This window comes from Rhinoderma darwinii, chromosome 2 (assembly GCF_050947455.1).
Source record: "Rhinoderma darwinii isolate aRhiDar2 chromosome 2, aRhiDar2.hap1, whole genome shotgun sequence".
Lineage (NCBI taxonomy): Eukaryota > Metazoa > Chordata > Amphibia > Anura > Rhinodermatidae > Rhinoderma > Rhinoderma darwinii.
In genome coordinates this window covers 74,208,822-74,229,217 of record NC_134688.1, presented here as the reverse complement: position 1 = coordinate 74,229,217, position 20,396 = coordinate 74,208,822, and the positions used below count along the sequence as shown (strand labels likewise).

At 41.9% G+C, this 20,396-nt stretch overlaps 1 protein-coding gene across 2 annotated transcripts in view; it reads left to right on the top strand.

The window, feature by feature from the left end:
- Window positions 1–20,396, top strand: part of LOC142740621 (phosphatidylinositol 3,4,5-trisphosphate 3-phosphatase TPTE2-like) — a 55,232-nt gene that overhangs the window by 2,464 nt on the left and 32,372 nt on the right. The window contains exons 2-4 of one of the 2 annotated variants that reach the window (XM_075850045.1): window positions 2,207–2,328; window positions 12,333–12,402; window positions 20,239–20,313. In XM_075850045.1, coding sequence (XP_075706160.1) covers window positions 12,353–12,402; window positions 20,239–20,313 — 125 coding nt within the window. In that variant the 5' untranslated portion in view covers window positions 2,207–2,328; window positions 12,333–12,352. The remainder of the gene's footprint in view (window positions 1–2,206; window positions 2,329–12,332; window positions 12,403–20,238; window positions 20,314–20,396) is intronic. The other variant, XM_075850046.1, reaches the window with a different exon arrangement.

Sequence of the window (20,396 nt, the reverse complement as noted above, 5' to 3'; positions counted from 1 at the left end):
ATTTTCCTTCAAGCTAGATAGTGACCCCATGATTTTGATAAAGTATCACTTTCCTGCATCCCGATAATTTTCAGCACAAACAATACTCATGTGATACTGGTAAATGTACTGTATATAAGCGACGGTACTGCGGTGTGTGGCCACATGTGTTACTGGTAAATCTACATTGAACTCCCATTCACAGAGACACCATTAAGTTTATTGTTTGCTCTATTGTTTGCTTGTGGTTATTAAGTCACTTACAACAGAGGAAACAGATACTAGACAATGCAATTTACCGGCTATTGATACCAGACGTTGATCGAGCTTTTATTATTTATCATTTACTATCAGCCACTTTATATTGAATGGGGTCTGTAGTGGTGCCAGGTTTTGGGATTGCTCCCATACTTCTACATGGATGACATGCTGCGAGGAAGCTTCCGGACATTGGTTCTGGTTGGAAGTTCTGCAGGAAAAGGTTCAGTAATAATTGTTCATCTGTTATGGTGGGTACAGCTTCGTGTTGTTTGTCTACCATGGGTCTAGAATACTTCCAGTATATTATGTAGTGCACTGTGTCAGCCACTAGGGCTGATCGTTCTGTTCACAACCTTCATTGCTCCCCTATAGGCAGAGATGCGGTCGAGGCGCCCTGTGGCCAATGCCCGTTCTATAGCCATATAGTGTGGTATCTCCCCTTGAATCATTAACAGGCCTGGAGAATGTGTGTGCCAGGACTGGATTGTCAAACAATATAATGACTCATGTTTGCGGATTTTGTTAGTGACTTATTGGACTTATGGGGTATGGCGAGTAATTAAACATTTACATTTTATTTTTTCTCCTTTTTTCTCCCAGGTTAATTCATAGGGGTATAAATATAAGAGAGGGAGTTATGTAGTTCACATATAGATGTAATCTTGTTTTTCTGTGGATGGGACATGATACAGTGGGAAAATATATCAACAGGTTTACGCCAGTTTTCTGTCGTAAAAAAGTCGCACATTTTTGTTCACTGCATAGTTGTGCCTAAATTTGCAACTTTTTACTTCCATCGCCTCTTTTGGCAATGTGTGACTGGCGCTCCATTCATTTCATGGAGCTGCCAGACACAGATCCCGGAAGTCCTAAGCTTCTCATGGAGCACTTCGGGGGACTTTAGGTTCCCCATTCTCCTTATCGACGGGGGTCCCAGCGGTCGGATCCCCAGCTCCTGTGAATAGGGGATACATGTGTTTTGTGGGACAACCCCTTTAATTACACAGTGTGTTGTGTATATATATATATATATATATATATATATATATATATATATATATATACAGTGACTACTGACACTTATTGCTTGAGATTGCCCTCAATGAGAGGGTGAGACATTGCTATTGTGAACACTGGGTGAATAAAATGGTTTTGAGGACCGATATCCTTGGAGTGCTTCTTCCATCCATGGTTTTGAAGTTGTGTAAAGAAGGTGAAGTAGACGTTCACATTGAAGCTAGCACCCACCTAAAAAGACTTTCTCATTGTGCAGCTCCATTTCTTTACATATATATATGTATATATATATATATACACAATGTTTTTATGTGTATCAATAAATATTAAATGTTTAGTAAGGTTCAAAAGACTAAAAAAATAAAAGAATATTACACTTTGTACTTTCATGTAATGTCATGCATTTTCTGGGAGGATGGCATAGCTGATTCTTCAGGGCACTACTATTGAGCTATGTGAGATGGCTGTCAATTTTGGATTTGGTGAATTGCTGTCTCTCCTTATACCCCATAAACATGAATGTTCTGATTGGCCAAGCATGCATATTTATTTTAATAGGGAGAGGGGGATAAGCCTCTGACAGACACATCTGAGGGCGACTTATCTCTCTGGGAAACAAAGGCTTAGGAATGAGGAAATCTATCGTTCCCCCAACGCCTTCTATCAAATTACATTGTACTCTAAATGTCTAGGACATTATGAGAACTCCTTTGACCACTAGTTCTCTTGCCATGCCCGCCTTATGAATTCATCACTGTCGATTATTTGATACTTCAGTGCTCATTTTTGTTAAGCTGCCATAGACATTAGATTTTAGTCAGTAAATCCTATTTTTTACAAAAACCAGCAACAATCTAATATATGTGAGGCCTGGCTGACCCTTGGTTGTTGTTTGCGAGAACATCCAGTAGCATTCATTACTTTTCTCTGATTCTTTTTTTCACCATAGTGATAAGCAACATCAGGGGTGACTGGCAGCCCCTGCTCCCTGGAAATAACATGCAGATTTGGCCAAGCTGAAAGTGCATGTAAATTGGAGAATCGGGACTGATAATTGCAGGCTGAAAAAAGGTTTGGCCAACAGTTCTCCTTTGTCTATGTATCCTATGTCTATTGCTATCCTTTAAATGCTTGCTTGGATGCTAGCTCTTACAAAATAATATGACATGTTTATGCTAATTCCCCAAAAATGCGTTGTATTGTACAGTCTAAGTACTTCATATACAGATTACCATACCGTTATGTTAAGAGTAACATCATTAGGCAAATGGGCTAGACTGAATCTGTGAATTATTTGTATTATTGCTTCAATTCACTGACATGTAAATTGATTATTTTCTTTACTCCTTTATCACAAAAGATTTTGCTTTCTCGTGTGGGTACAGCCAGTAATTCGGCTTCATCATTAACTCTGAGTCGGTTTATTAATTTATAAGGTTTAGTTAATAACTATCATTGTAGTGGAACGCTGTGTTCATTGTATGTACACATGAGTATGGGGAATTAATGCACAAGTCACTTGTGACCTAGAACTGCTCAAAGATGATTGTTGCTTTATACAACACAGATTATATGATAAGGACGACTTGAATCAACATTGCAAGATCCCTTTACAACCACTGAGTAATCCAAAATTTCTACTGGTTGACTCCGGTACTGGCAGAAACTGGGACCTCGCTGCAATTCTATCAATTGTGCAGTGTGAGTCTTTTAAATATGAAGATATGTCTATGCAAGTGAAGCTTCATGTTGCTAAATGTTAACGTTTACTCAAGACAGTATAGAGTGATTCTGAATAAAGAACATGTATGCGTATCCGCTTCACCTCTGTTCTATAATGCGCAGTTTCCATACATAGTCAAATATTTTTGCTTTGCACCAAGTAGACCATGTATATAAAACCACCTGCCTAACAATGTGTAGGTCCTCCTTGTGCCGCCAAAACAGCTCTGACCAGTGGAGGCATGGACGCCATAATACCTCAGAAGGTGTCCTGTGGTATTTGGCACCAAGACGTTAGCAGCAGATCCTTAGCTGAACTGACGGCTCAGCTAAGAGCGGGTCATGCGTGTCTCTGATACACAGGTTTATTGTCATAACGATCACATCTAAGTTCATAAGATGTTCGCAGCAGATCCTCTAAGTCCTGTCAGTTGCGAGGTGGGGCCTCCCTCGGACTTGTTTTTCTGCACATCCCATAGATGCTCGATCGAATTAAGATCTGGGGAATTTGAAGGCCAAGTCAAATACCTTAAACTCTTTGTCATGTTCCTCAATTTTTGCAGTGTGGCAGGGCGTATTTTCCTGCTAAAAAAAAGTCCACTGCCATTAGGGAATACCATGGCCATGAAGAAGTGTACCTGAGATGCAACAATGTTTAGGTAGATGGTATATGTCAAAGTAACATGAATTCCAGGATCCAAGCAGAACATTGCCCAAAGCATCACACTGCCTCCGCCAGCTTGCCTTTTTGCTCCCTTTTTTTGGGACACTTAGTTTTGGCTTTTCATTTTTTAAAATAAGTCATTGCTGACAGGCTGCAGAAGTGGAGTCACCACACAGTATATATGCCAAACTTATATTCTTTCATTGGAACAAATACAACCCCCTAGAACAGGGGTCAGGAACCTTTTTGGCTAAGAGAGCCGTAAACGCCACATATTTTGAAATATAATTCCGCGAGAGCCGTACAATATGTTTAAAGGGCCATTGACAGATCAATCGCTCCAATGTTCACTTAGTACAGCAAGGAATGCTCCTCCCTGCTGTATAAAGCCACAACTGGACTGAAACAATGGTAATTAGCAGTAAAAAAATTAAATAAATAACTTACATTGTGAGCTTGCGATGCATGACATCAGTCCAGCAGTCTGGCTTCTTCTTTTTCCTGCGCATGACTGGAAGCTGGCATTCTTCCCACCTGATGTTGAGAGAATGCCAGCTTTGAGGCATTCGCAGAAGAAAGAAGCTGGAATGTTGGACATGTCACACAACGCATTGTCAGTTATGTCAATTATCTATTTTATTATTTTACAGCGAATTATTGTTTAGGTCCAGCGGTGGCTTAGTGCAGCAGAGAGGAACACTCCTTTGTGTACTAAGTGACCGCTGGAGCAATTGTATCTGTCAGTGGCCCTTTTAAAAGTGTTGGTCTTACAGAAAATGAACAAAAAAGAGAGGCTCAGACCCATCTGGGAGACCTCCAGAGCTGTAATAAAGCGCTCAGAACAGATTTTTGCCCTGATAGTGGTCCTTTAAATCAGTTTCTTATGCCCACAAGAGATTAATTTAAAGCCCCCAAGAGTGTAATATGGGTGGCAGATGTTTTTTAAGGCCATATTTTTTTTTTTTTTTGGGGGGGGGGCTATATTATGGATTATGTGGGATTATTTTCAGGGGTGAAGTGGGAAGGGGGGGTTGGTGGGACACACTGTATTACACAGCCCCTTTATTGATGCAGCTCACTGCTGCTGACCATGAGGCTGTGTAACAATTTCCATGTTATAATGTTCACCTTCAAAGCAGCAGCACAGCCAGGGGTTTCTGGAACGTCCAAGGGAGACACAAGGGAGGAGGCAGATGCCGCTTCACTAGGGGACGCAGGTGCGTGCTTGCAGACGGCGCGGCTATGCAGGGAGTTATGGGAAATGTAGTCCATGCTCCCTGCCGCTCACCACTGCCGCCAATGCTTATCAGGCCATCAAAGAACTACCGTATATGTCGGCGTATAAGACGACTGGGCGTATAAGACGACCCCCAACTTTTACCCTTAAAATATAGAATTTAAGATATACTCACCATTTCGTGCAGGAGCGCTTCACTATGGCCATCGGCGGCAGGACCCAGGACTCTCTGTCTCTTTGAACTCGCGCATGCGCAGATAGGCGAGGTACATGATGGGGTTAATTACTATTAATGTGAGGAACATGGAGGGTAAATTAATCGCACCTCGCGCCTCACATTAATAAGTGAATGAAAGCCGTGTTTATTTCATTTTTTTACAGCGTACACATCATAAATGATGCAAAAACATTGTTGTCCGCGCCATTACTGAATGTGTGTATTTTATGTATTGAGACTTATTTTAATGTTTATTGTAAAAAAGGTGAAGGTGTATATTTTTTTAAAAATGTAACCATACTTTGTTTTTACTTTATTTTTAAACTTTAATGTACTGACATATATCAGATATGTGCCAGTACATTAGCCTGTGGACAGATAGCACACAGGCTGTTGTTAGGACATACTTGGGTATATCCTAACAACAAGAGATATGGTCAGACAGCCCTGGGGTCCGTCAATAGACCCTGGGCTGTCTGCCCATATATGGTATGGCCCTCGATCGCGTCACAGGAATTCCCTGTGATGCGATCCAGGGGCATCCCCCCTTCTCACTTTCCCCTGAATGCTGCAGTCAGCTGTGATCGCAGCATTCACGGGAATAACGGCAGAGATGAGAGGTTCTCTGATCTCCGGCGTTATAGAGCGGGGCTGCGGCTGTGTAATACAGCCATTGCCCCGCTCCTGACAGGAAGTGCGCGCGCGGTCAGCATGAGGAGATGCGGCCGGCGCTGCACTAATGAGCGGCAGTTCAGGCACTGAAGACAACATGGGGGTGCTTTGTAGCGCGCCCGCCATGTTCTGTCTTCAATGCCGCAGATCATTAGTGCAGCGCCGGCCGCATCACATGATGCTGACCCCGCGCGCATATGTCAGGACTCAGGAGCGGGGCTGTGGCTGAATTACACAGCCGCAGCCCCGCTCTCATAGTCATGTGTACTATACTGAGCTGTGCGGCTGCAACGTGCATCCCTCCCATAGACAGGTAGGAGCCCTGTCTGCGAGCCAGATACGGCCATCAAAAGAGCCATATCTGGCTCGCGAGCCATAGGTTCCCGACCCCTGCCCTAGAATATATGGACATCATAAAGTTGAATTGGCCTATCTATGTATTACATGGTTGGCCATTTATTTAAATGGCCAGTTTGTGTTACTTTATTTGTATGTCGTTCCAGAGCTTTCTCCAGCTATAACCGCTATTTGCCATGGGTTACAGGGGCCGGACCCACACATTTTTGGGACAGCTATCATTAGAGAAGGGTTTGTCCTCATGAGATAACCTCTTGAACTGATACTAGATTTAACAGATATGAAGTGAATTGTAGTAGTACTATATTCTGAAGAGCTATACCTGGCCTTACATTAGATAGGACTCAATAGATTAACAGCTAAATTACCCAAATTAATTCTAAGCGTGTATGGTCAGATCTGCCAAGTGTATATGTTTGCTACCATAGGCAGAGAAAATAGACACATCTACCGCTTATTATTCTTGGGGCGAAAGTCTTGGGCATGTTCAAATTCAATGTCATGGCCTCCATTCGCAACTAGCATCAGGTACTTACCTACTCTAGGTGGCGTCTTCTTCCTCCTGGTCCACGCAGCTCCTTACCTCCCAGCTCAAAGTCTGGCAGCCACAGACGCTGCTGATCCTTTACTCTGGGTCCTAGTGCATGCGCTGACTCTTGCTTTCTTAAAGGGCCAGCACGCTAAATTATTTCTACCCAGCTTTCCCTGAATATTTAAGATCTTCCCTTTCCTTCCTTCATTGCCAGGGCAATTTGGTTCTTACTAGCATTCCCTGTGTTCCTAGTGGTTTTGACCTCAGTCAGTACTTTTGACTAACCTTGCTTGCCGCCTGCCCTGAACATTTGCTACGTGAACCCGTTACGAATCTTGCCGCCTGCCATGAGCTTTTGCCATACCAGATCACGCTTACTGGCACTACACTAGTTTACGTTGACTGCCACCAAGGGAGACTACTCTGGGGGTAGCCACCTGTCCAGATTCTTGTATAGGGGTTAAAGGGAGAATACCAGGGGTTCCCTTAGACTCTGCTTTCCGGTGTAGCCCCGCGTTAAATCTTTTGGTGAAAAAGTGTATCCACACCACGGCTGGTTCCGTGACAGAATCTTATTGGGCCCCGTGACATTCAACATGTTTAATTCTTGTTTCCCCTTAATAGTAAATGCTCTGGGACAATTGGGCAGCCCCCCCCCCCCCCCGCACACATTAGATTGGTGGCTTTGCGTATGGCCAGGTTTTGTTTCTTTCCCTGTCTTAAAGGAAATCTGCGACCTCTGAAACCCCCTAAACTAGAGTAATCTGTAAATAACTTAAAAGATGATCATTCAGAATCTGCAATTTTTATCTTTCTACTCACTTGCATTCCCCGCTGTAAAGGTCCTTTTACACCCGCACATTTTGGCCGTAACAGCGAGTGACGATCAACGAGACAACTCATTGTTCGGTGCTCGTTTGCTCTTTTCACACAGAGCAATTATCAGTAATGTATGGGGACGAGCGCTCGTTACTCCAATCGCTCCTCCTCATACATTTCTATCATTTCGGCAGCACATCTACCTGTTTACAGGGAGATGTGTTGCCGATAGCGAAAATATTTTAGGCTACAGAAACTATGAGATCAGCCGATGAACACTCGTTTGCCCGATAATTGCCCAGTGTAAAAGAACCCTGAGGCTGGATTCACACGAGCACATTACATCCGTAACGGACGGACGTATTTCCGCCGCAAGACCGAATACACTGCAGAGAGCCGGGCTCCTAGCATCATACTTATGTACGATGCTAGGAGTCCCTTCCTCTCCGTGGAACTGCTGTCCCGTACTGAAAACATGATTACAGTACGGAACAGTTGTCCGGCAGCGAGGCAGGGACTCCTAGCATCGTACATAACTATGATGCTAGGAGCCCGGCTCTCTGCAGTGTATTCAGTCCGGGACTTGCGGCCGAAATACGTTCTGTCCATTACGGACGTAATGTGCTCGTGTGAATCCAGCCTTAGCATGCAAATGGGCCCTGCTCCACATGTGGATGACGAGTCTAAGTAGTCTTCACCATTATATCGCCGAGCTTAATAGTTCTCTCCATATATCAGCATGCAAAGCTATTTATAGATCAGAATCTCTTAAGAAACTAGATTGCATGGAGTTTTCTCATTTTTTTTTTCTCGCTGGTGATGAGAAATACTGGAAAAATCTCTGGTAGTATTCTGATCAATGTGTAAGGGCTCATGGACAGGGGCGCAGGGCAGATCACAGAGGTTGTATGGTGCCATATGTACAAAGATATTCTTCCCTATGGAGAATATGTCCATACATACAGTCCGATGTTTTTTTCTGTCATATAAAGGCCCTATACAGTATACCCTTATGGAAGCTCTAATACGGTACCGCAAAAGAGGAGACATAATCCGGCCTTGTGCATGCTCCTTAATGTAAGATGGCACTGTTTGAATGCCAAAACTTTTAACAGAGATGGCCAAGTGCAGGATAAATAAGATTTCTTCTATCCCTGCATACGGCATAAACTACACGGCATGTATGTGAGTACTGAATGGAAGAAACTACGGTATATCTACTCTCACTGCTTGAGCTATAATCTGGCCTTGAGGAGAAGACAATTGGTCCCACAGGGTTGGTCATAGTCAGAAGCCTGGTGTAATAGTAAATCCAGCAATGGGGGTTGAGCATGGCAATGTGGGAATTAGGGTGGTTAACTGCTGCCAGGAATCACAAGGTGCTCATAACAGGCCCTCTTTATGACACCAAAAACTGGCTATAGCAAAGTCTTCTCCTGTTTCTTGTGCAGGCATAGTATTGTTCTAGCTATTGTAATTTTCCTGTTAAAATGTCTATACCATAGCCACAGGTTTTGTGCTGTTTAGACTTTTTCCACATTAGGAAAAGGATTCTTATCGAAAAGATACCAGCTCCTTCCTACATTCCTGTCAACCCATTGGAATTTGCAGAGTAGCATGCATCATATCCTCCCCATCAAGGCGCATGCGCATTGGAGAATATGGAACATACTACTGAAAACTGCATTTGAGTTACTAGAAATTTAATTTGTGACAGTAAAATTAGTGACAATCCTTCATATTTATGGTATTCAGAACAATTAAAGAAGCATTGCACCATTTTTTTTTTTGCCTATATAGTGCAGCATTTGCTATTATTAAAGAATACTGTAAAGAATCTTGTGTATTCCTGTTTTAGTTGATGTGCCTTTTTATGGGTTGTCTGCCGTCGTGGTTCCTTCTTTCCCTTTAATATAGTTCCCCTAGTGCAGCCTACATTTCCCATGATGCTTTGCAGAGGCAAAGGGGGCGGAGTCTCATCACACTGCACTTGCACTGCTCTGAATCCTATCTAAGTGCAGCAAGTGATAGATCACTGACATAAAACTTTTGTCCTCAAACTGCAGAGTCTGAATGTATTTCTATGCGACACAGCTTCACACTGCTCTCCCTGTCTCCTGCTAGTGATAGATCAGTGACATAGGACTTCTGTCCTCACACTGCAGTCTCAGTGTATCCTAAGATTGACTTAACAGACCCGACTGATTCATCCGATCACTGCCAAAAGAGAGTCCTTTTGGCATCGGTCAGACCGGTAGACATTGGTATACATTTTTCAGCTGTATGGTATTGCATAGTCGACTATGCTATTATATACAGAGGCATCTAGTAAAAAGATGTATACATGCTGTATCCAGTTTTTAAAATGGGAGCCCAGGGGCGTAGCTAAAGGTTCACAGGCCCCGATGCAAAAGTCTGTCTTGGGCCCCCCCATAACTTCTTTTCATGGCAAATGGCCCGCAGCTTTCAGCTGCATCGCTGGGTCTCCTAAGTGACCCATTGATGCAGCACTAGCAGCCAGGGACGTCTCTAAGGTCTTATAACATCAGGGACAAAAGCCCCAAAACATGTTTTGCCCCCCCAAAATGTATGTGTGTGTCTAATATATCGGAGTCAGCATATCTATAGGACTACAAACCCTATAGCTATGCTACTGGATAGGATTAGATACAGTTAGCTCAGAAGACTGTATCACTCATCATAGGCTTAGATACAGGGCTCTGCAAACATTATCACACATTATATGCTTATATACAGGACCCAGCAGACAGTATCACACATGATAGGCTTAGATACAGGGCCCAGAAGACAGTATAACATCTGATAAGTTTAGATACAGGGCCCAGCAGACAGTATCATACATAGTAGGCTTAGATACAGGGCCCAGAAGACAATCCTACACATGGCAGGTTAGATACAAGGCCCAGCCGACTGTATCACAACATGTGATACTGTCTGCTGGGCCCTGAATTTAAGCATATCAAATGGTAAACTTAGATACGCCAGCAGACAGCAATCTTATACTTACCCACCTTGCTCCTGAGCAGGGTCCTCTTCAGCTTCGGTCGCAGCGCTGGTCCTTACACCATTCAGCGTCACAACGTTGTTTCCCGGCGTCCATTGCGTTGTGACGTTATGACGCTGAAATGTGTCCGGACCGGCGCTGCGGCCAGACACGACTCAAGAGCGAGGAGGGTAAGTATACTGATACTGTTGTAACAGGGTCCCGTGTAGTTTATTACATAGGCCCCAGTTACTATAGTAACTGTGAATAGTGGTGCTTCAGGGCCTGGTCGCAATTGCAACCACTGCGACCCCTGTAGCTACGCCACTATTGGTGCCTATGGGTAATGTATGCCACTGTATACCTTTAGAGGGGCATATGTTGGAGCCTACTATTGGAGGTATTCATTGGGAAATACATCCGACATATCCATTACCTACGAAAGTTTCAAATACAGTGTGAATAGAGCCTAATAGACCAGTTATGACTTTACAAAATAGTCAGGCCTCATACACACAGCGTATTACAGCTCCACAGCCATAAAATGCTATAGATTATGTTGGTAATCTAATAGTAAAGGATAATAATAAAGAAAAACTGTTAAAGAGGCTCTGTCACCAGATTGTGCAACCCCTATCTGCTATTGCAGCAGATAGGCGCTGCAATGTAGATTACAGTAACGTTTTTATTTTTAAAAAACGAGCATTTTTGGCCAAGTTATGACCATTTTCGTATTTATGCAAATGAGGCTTGCAAAAGTACAACTGGGCGTGTTGAAAAGTAAAAGTACAACTGGGCGTGTATTATGTGCGTACATCGGGGCGTGTTTACTACTTTTACTAGCTGGGCTTTCTGAAGAGAAGTATCATCCACTTCTCTTCAGAACGCCCAGCTTCTGGCAGTGCAGATCTGTGACGTCACTCACAGGTCCTGCATCGTGTCGGCACCAGAGGCTACAGTTGATTCTGCAGCAGCATCAGCGTTTGCAGGTAAGTAGCTACATAGACTTACCTGCAAACGCCGATGCTGCTGCAGAATCATCTGTAGCCTCTGGTGCCGACACGATGCAGGACCTGTGAGTGACGTCACAGATCTGCACTGCCAGAAGCTGGGCGTTCTGAAGAGAAGTGGATGATACTTCTCATCAGAACGGCCAGCTAGTAAAAGTAGTAAATACGCCCCGATGTACGCACATAATACACGCCCAGTTGTACTTTTACTTTTCAACACGCCCAGTTGTACTTTTGCAAGCCTCATTTGCATAAATACGAAAATGGTCATAACTTGGCCAAAAATGCTCGTTTTTTAAAAATAAAAACGTTACTGTAATCTACATTGCAGCGCCTATCTGCTGCAATAGCAGATAGGGGTTGCACAATCTGGTGACAGAGCCTCTTTAATAAAATAGTTTACTTGAGATCATTTCACAAACCTGTGACTTATGGGTCCTCTGTCTTTACACAGTTCACACTTATTGCTAAAGCCTCATGCACACGGCCGTGCCAGTAATCACGGGCCGCAATTGCGGGCCACGGACAGCCGCCAGCATTTTCGGCCCGTGCTCCCATACAGGGTATGGGAGCATGGACCGTAAAAAGCAAAGGATAGGATATGTCCTATCTTTTGCGGTACACTTCTACGGCCTGGACACCTTCCCCTAAATAAACAGAAAGGTGTCCGTGAACAATAGAAGTGAATGCTCCGTAATTGCGGACCTTATTTACGGCCCGCAATTATGGACAATTTTTGCGGACGTGTGCATGGGGCCTTAGAATCTACATATAAAACTGCAAACCTGAGAATGTAAAAAGTTTGTCAAATGTTTTAGTTCTTCTTCTGTTTTCCTCTTAGCTTCAGCATTCATTGACAAGATGTCAACTGTAAGATTTGCTCCCGGGGCAGAGGTCGCAGAAGTCAATGGGTGAGTGAGGAGCTCTGATAATTTTTAAACAGTTTGTATGCTAAGTATTAACATGAATGAGCTGAGTAGAGAGAGTATCTAAGGTAAAGACTTGATTTACCTTTCCATGCAACAATCTTATGTGAAACATTTACAAAATAAGGTACAAGGTAAAAAAAGCGTTATCTTTTTGAGTTCTAAAAGAAAACACCAATTTTGGGGTTTTATTCTGTTATGTTTTTTTTTTGGGCTGGTACAGTCGCACTCTTTGCAAGGCCTCAGCCTGTATGGTAGCATTCAGAGTTCCTACGGTTCCGTATTACATCACTGTAGGCTCGCCACCTGCCGCGACTTCGTGCATCACTATATTTTTACTATGAATATAATACAGTATATAAATCCATATGAATCTGTGTGATATCTCCCAATACCACTCTTTCATTTATGAGACTGTATGGCAAGTAATGGCTTAGGCTTTATTCACACTGCGTTTGCTCTCTAAATTCGGCATATTTGTGGTTATATGTTTTAGACAGATACATCTAATGTGCCCATAGAATTCCATTGGCTGGATGTATGCCAAAAGAGTGTTATTTTGAAGCATTTTTGGCCGATATAAGGGCATGGCCAGACGTGGCGTATTCCTGCAGACACTGTCCGCATCAATGCCGCACATAAACTGCGTTGCAGATTCCTTTGTGCCTTTGCCTATAATGTGAAGTAAATTGCTGCTGATTAGTCATTGTGGATTCAGGTGAAGAGTACATCCTGCTCTCTTGTAAAACATTCCATCCCAGTCTGGGTATAGACCTCGAATCACAGTGGTCCAGCCAGAATGATGAAATATCCTGTTCGTAAAACCAATCCGCAACGCAACAAACATAACATCTGCGGATTTCATTGCGTAATTTTGAAACTCCATTGAAGTCAATGGAGAAATTCTGCAACAAGTCCGCAACAGCCAGTGTTTGCTGCGGACACCAAATTCTGCACCGCCGCAGACTATGGTCCGCAGCGGAGTTTTCCGCCACGTCTGCACGAACATAACTAAAAAGGTGTGGAAACCAATAGGGAAACGGTCCGCTGCGGACTGTCCGCAGCGGAATTCCACAGCAATTCCGCCACGTCTGGCCGTGCCCTAAGTCAGACTACACTTCAATACAACTTTATGCCACAAAAAAGTACAACATGCGATATATGTTTTTTATTACAATGGCAGACATATACAACTGTATAGGCATATACGTTCAGCAGCACTATTCACACTTGTACGCTAAAGGTAGTGTTGAACACTGTGTAAGCCTAGCCTGAGCTCAACCCTCAAATCAAGCAATAAATTATAAATAATTGGTCAAAATTGTCTGATGAACAAAAAAAAAAATCATAATACCATATAGTAAATACATATGTATATAGTGCCTTGCAAAATTATCCCCCCACCTTGGTGTTTTTACTGTTTTGTTGCATTACAACCCGGAATTGAAGCAAATTTAAAATTAATTCCTTTTTTTAAATAAACCTGGTAAAATAGTCCAAATTGTTACAGTGGACGGAAAACAATAACCTGTTTAAAAAAGAAAAAGAAAATAACTGGAAATTTGCTATGAAACCCCTAAATAAGGTCTGGTCAAAACGAATTAATTTCAGGAGTCACATAATTAGAAGTCAGAAGTCACCCCATGTGTGCAATCAAAGCGTCACATGATCTGTCACATGATGTCAGTATAAATACGCCTGTTCCGAAAGGCACCCAAGTCCTCTACACCACTGAGCAAACAACATGAAGACCAAGGAGCTCTCCAAACAGGTCCGAGACAACGTTTTGGAGAAGTATAGACCAGGGTTGTTTTTTTTTTTTTTTAAATATCACAAACTTTGAACATTCCAAGGAGCATCATTAAATCCATTAGAACAAAATGAAAAGAATATGGCACAACTACAAACCGAATATGAGAAGTCCGCCCACCAAAACTCACAGAACGGGCAAGGAGGGCATTATTCAGAGATTCAACAAAGATACAAATGATAACACTGAAGGAGGTCCAAAGATCCGCAGCGGAGATGGAAGTATCTGTCCATAGGACCACTATAAGCCGTATACTCCACAGAGTGGGGCTTTATAGAAGAGTAGCCAGAAAAAAAACATTGCTTAAAGAAAAACATACGAAAATATGTTTTGCGTTTTCCAAATTGCATGTGGCAGACTCCTCAAGCACATGGAAGAAGGTTCTCCGCTCAGATGAGACTAAAATTTCACTTTTTGGCCATCACAGGAAACTGTATGCGTGGTGCAAACCCAACACTTGCCATCACCCCAAGAACACAGTTTCAACAGTAAAGCATGGTGGTGGCAAAATTATGCTATGGGAAGGCTTTACATCGGCAGGGACTGGAAAACTGTTTAGGATTGAAGGAAACATGGATGGCAGAAAACACAAGGAAATTCTTGAGGAAAACCTGTCTCAGTTGGACAGAAATTTGAGACAGATTCTAGGAGTAAATAGTGGGATTTTCAGAGGCGCTGCTGACATAAACTCCAGTTCAGGCAGGAGGCACAAATAATTGTTTTTGTTTTATTTTTAAATAGGGCTTTAAAAGCCTAAAATGGTAAGAAGAATCCGACCGGTTTCAGGAATGGACTACCCCTTCTTCAGGGTGAAAATACCATATGGTCAATGCAGTCTCAGTCCCAGTTCTTATTAGCAATGGTAACGACTCTCAAGGACCGCTCACTTCCCACCCGGAACGGCAGCAATACAGTAGTATAATTATACTTCACACATAACAACTTCAACTTCTCAATATTATCTACATAGTCCAAATTAACTTGTCCCAGTTGCACCAATGGTTCAGAAAAGTAGCGATCAACAATGCTAAGTACAACTTGGTGTTATTTACTAGTGCGCTCCATATCCCCCAATAGTAAGCAAACAGAAAATGACAAAGAATAAAGACATATCATATTCCCCAATGTTTTAGTGTGTAAGGCAGAGAAGGACATAGGTAAATGTGTGTGATTATCCTGAAAACGTGAAATGAAAGATCCGTACACAAATGCAGATTATACTCGTATGTGAACTTCATGAAGTTTGAACTTTAGGATTTCTGGACTAAGGAGACATAAAAGTTAATGTGGAATGAGTCACCGGACTTCTGCTGACAAATAACTCATAGTAAATGACTCACAGGGTGGTTGTGACTGGAAGCGGCTCGGTTCTCGTCATTGTTATGAACTCATGTAATAATATTCTCATTATGAATATACCGGTACTGATTTACATTTGTTCATTTTGAAATATGTAGAATTTAATGATACAGGTCAACCGTCTGTGGACCAATGATGTAGTCAACAACAGATTCACAACAGTGCACGGATGTAGTCGGAAAAGTCATTTGGCGCACCTCTTAATAAAACTTGATGTCTACTACATCTTTGTATTGTGAAATTTAGGATGCGTTTTTCTGAGTTTTTTGTGACATTTTTAACTGCGTTTTGTGGTGCGTTTTTTTTAGCACTGCCGCATGTTACATTAAACCCTTCCCGACCACCCCACGTAGATTAACGGGCTGCAGCGCTGGTCCTTGTGCCTGCAGCCCGTTAATCTACGTGTGCTCCTAACGGAGCGCACAGGCATTCCCTAATGCCCTGCATCTCCCAGTAAAGGCTGCTGCTAGCAGCCTTAGTACTGGGGGGAAACATCGGGTCGGATCACAGCGGGGATTTCCGCCGATTAACCCCTCAAATGCAGTGGTCAATAGCGACCGCCGCATTTAAGTTGTTACAACAACATCGGCACCCCCCAGCGCGATTTCGGGGTGCTGATGGTTGCTATAGCAACCGGAGGCCTAAGAAAGGCCTAATACGTCGCCTATCAGTGTAAAACTGACAGGTCTAATACCCTGCAGTACATAAGTATTGCAGGGTATAATAATAACGATCAAACACTTGGATCTTCAAGTCCCTAGTGGGGCTAAAAAAAGAAAAAGTAAAAAAAATGTACAAAAATAAAAAAGTAAAAGTTCAATGTATTAAAACAAAAAAATTGCCCTTTTTCCCCTTATAAAGTCCTTTACTATTAGAAAAAATAAATAAACTATGCATAATTGGTATCGCCGCGGCCTGAACTATAAAAATATGATGATATTTATCCCACACGGTGACCGCCATAAAAAAATTATTCAAAAAAGCTATACCAGAATCGCTATTTTTTAGTCACTTCAGCTCCCCAAAAATGGAATAAATAGGGATCAAAAAGTTGCATGTACCCAAAAAGTGTACCAATGAAAACTACAGTTTGTTCCACAAAAAACAAGCTTTCTTGATAGAAAAATAAAAAGTTGTGGCTCTTAGAATATGGTGACACAAAAACAAAATAATTTTTTTAAAACCGTGATTTTATCTTGCAAACACTGTACAACATAAAATACCTATATACATATGTATCGCCGTAATCGCATCGACCCACAGAATAAATGAAATATGTAATTTATAATTCACAGTGAACGCAGTAAAAAAAAAAGAATAAAAAACAATAGAAGTTTTGACGGCCAAATTACACTAAATTCAGTAAAAAACCTGTGGGATCAAAATGCTCACTAAACCCCTAGATAAATTATTTTAGGGCTGTAGTTTTCCAAATGGGGTCACTTCTGGGGGGGGGGGGGGGGTTTCCACTGTTTTGGTCCCTCAGGGGCTTTGCAAATGCGACATGACACCCGAAAACCATTCCAGCTAAATTTGAGCTCCAAAAGCGAAATAGCGCTCCTTCCCTTCTGAGCCCTGCCGTGTATCCAAACAGCTGTTTATTACCACATATGGGGCATTAACGTAATCAGGAGAAATTTCTTTACAAATCTTGGGCCGCTTTTTCTTCTTTATGCCTTGTAAAAATTGATAATTTCTAAGTTTTATTGGAAAAAAATGTCGATTTTCATTTGTATGAACTAATTCCACTAAATTCAGCAAAAAACTGCGAGGTTTAAATGCTCCTTATACCACTTGTAGCAGTGCAGCTACTGGACGGTGCAGAAACTCAGGTTTTAAGCAACCAGGGAGCATGTACAGCAGAGAGGGTTTTGTCTGCTGGTGCTTGGGGCTGTCTGATGAGCCTAGTTAGGCTCCACCTGAGACGGCTCTTTATATCAGGTGTGTGCAGTCCACACAGGGCTCTCAGTCTGGGGAAGACAGGCATGCTAGCCTGTGAGAGTCACCACCGTGTGAGGTAAAACTGAAGGTTTTGAGGTGCTGGGCACAAGGCTTAGTGTCACGTAGTGAGGGACACTGAATGTGTTAGTTAGAGGCTGGACGGCCTAGGGTTTATTTTGTATGTTTATTGTTGTACCACTGACTGCTGTTGTGAAGACAATAAAGCTAGCTGCGGCTGGTTTAAACCTTTTTGGAGTGAACTTTCTATGTGTGCCAACCATCTCACCCGGGAGATGGCGATCCCATGAGCTAAGTGGTCCCCAAGTTGTCACACACTCTATAAATTTCTTGAGGGGTGTAGTTTGCCAAATGGTGTCTTTTTGTGTTTTTTTTTCACTGTTTTGGCCCCACAAGACCTCTTCAAACCTGACATGGTGCCCAAAATATATTCTAATAAAAAGGAGACCCCAAAATCCACTAGGTGCTCCTTTGCTTCTGAGGCCGGTGTTTCAGTCCATTAGGACACTAGGGCCCCATGTGGGATATTTCTAAAAACTGAAAAATCTGCGCAATAAATATTGAGTTGCGTTTCTCTGATAAAACCTTCTTTGTTATAGAACAAAAAGGATTAATATGGATTTTCTGACATAAAAAAAGACATTTGTACATTTCCCCTCTACTTGGCTTTAATTCCTGTGAAACACCTAAAGGGTTAAGAAACTTTCTAAATGCTGTTTTGAAAACGTTGAGGGGTGCAGTTTTTAAAATTGGGTGACTTATGGGGGTTTCTAATATATAGGGCCCTTAAAGTCACTTAACAACTGAACTGGTACCTATAAAAATAGGTTTTGGAAATTTTCTTGAAAAAGTGAGATTGCTGCTAATGATCTAAGTCTTGTAACATCCTAGAAAAAAAAAAAGTACATTAAAAAAACAATGCCAACATAAAGTAGGCATATGGGAAATGTTAATTAGTAACTATTTTGTGTGGTATTACTATCTGTTTTACAAGCAGATTCATTACAATTTGGAAAAATTATAATTTTTGCAAATTTTCTCCAAAGTTTGGTGTTTTTCACAAATACTGAATTTATTGATCACATTTTTCCACTAACAAAAAGTACAGTATGTCACGAGAAAACATTCTCAGAATCGCTTGGATAGGTAAAAGCATTCCCAAGTTATTGCCACATAAAGTGACATGGCAGATTTGAAAAAATCGGCTGCGTCCACAAGGCCAAAACAGGCTCAGTCCTGAAGGGGTTAAAGGGGTTTTCCCATGAGGGACATTTATGACACATCCACAGAATATGTCATAAATGTCAGATAGATGTGGGTCCCACCTCAGGGACCCGAACCTATCTCTGGAACGGGATCCCATAAACCCCGTTCTAGCTTTTTGTGCTCTTGCTGACTCCCGGCTACTTCCTGATTACATGGTCGGGACATGGTCAGGGGTTACAGAAACAGCGTAACTCGCTAAACTATGCTGTTTCTGTAACTCCAATAGCAGTGAAATATAATTTAAATCAAATATAAAATGCACTTCATAAAAATGTGTTTTTGTTTGCTGTGTTTTTGTTATGGTTTTCTGGTAACTAGCGTTTTGTTTTTTTTAAACGCAGCATGTTCTGGTGTTTTTACTGGGGTTTTACACCCCATAGGCTTTTCTATAGAACTTCAGAAACACCGGAAAAAAGCATATACAAAATTACACAACATAAAAAAACACCACCAATACGCCACTAAAAACTCCATAAAAAAGTTGGTACATTTAAAAAGAACGCAGATCTTTTGAAATGAATTTTTTTATGCATTTTTTTACTGCACGAAAAAATCAATGTGTGAAGGAAGCCTTAGGGTAAGTCTAGACATGACAGAAATATTCCGCTGCTGATTTTGCAGCAAATCCTCTGCAAAATTTGCAGCAGATATTTGTGTAGGCATTGCAAAGGGGACATCTGCGGTGAAAGTCTCCGACTTTTCCGCAATAGAATTAGCATGCTGCAGAATTGAAAATCCGTATCATGATCTGAATTCCATGTGGAACTTTGCTGCTACGTGTGGATGAATTTTGCCCTTACTATAAATTATTGGAGATTTTTAACACAGGATCTGCAGCGAAAATCTGCAACAAATCCATCATGTCTGAATGGGAAGGGAAGATAACCAGCACTCATAAAGTCCAAAAAATCTCGTAATACACAATAATAAAAACCATACTTAAAAGCTAGAGTCGTAGCTTGGTCCTAAACATGAGTACCAACCTTCTCCCCTCTTTTATTATTTCTTTGGTCTATAGATGTAGATGCGTTAATTATATAGGATTAATAATAGAATCATATGTCTTCATGGCCGTGGACCCCCACCTATATCGAGAACAGGGGTCCCACACATCTAACCTGTATTCTAGAAGAAAAGATGAATTGGAGAGCTTGAGACTCTCTCCATTGTAGTCTATGGGAGCTACGGTAACTGATGAGTGTGCTTGCTCAGCTATTTCTGTAACTTCCATAGACTACAATAGAGACAGCCGCATATTTGCACAACGAGCTCTCCACTTCCTCTCCTCCTATATGTGGCCACCACTTTGGATTACCAAATTGGGGTCAGGGGACCTGTGTTCTTCCGATAGGTAGCCTCACCTTTCAGATGTTTATAGCATATAAATAATTATTATTATTAATGTTTCCATCCTTTTTGTTAAACAGGTTTAAAAAAACAGAAGAGAAAGTGCAGATTGATGATGGGAAGAATGAAATAGAGGAGCCGTCAACATGGATCAAGTAAGTGTTGTTGAGTGACAGAGGCTTTGACTACACAGTATAAGTTCTGGGATTCACATGTGTTATTACCTGTGTAACACAAT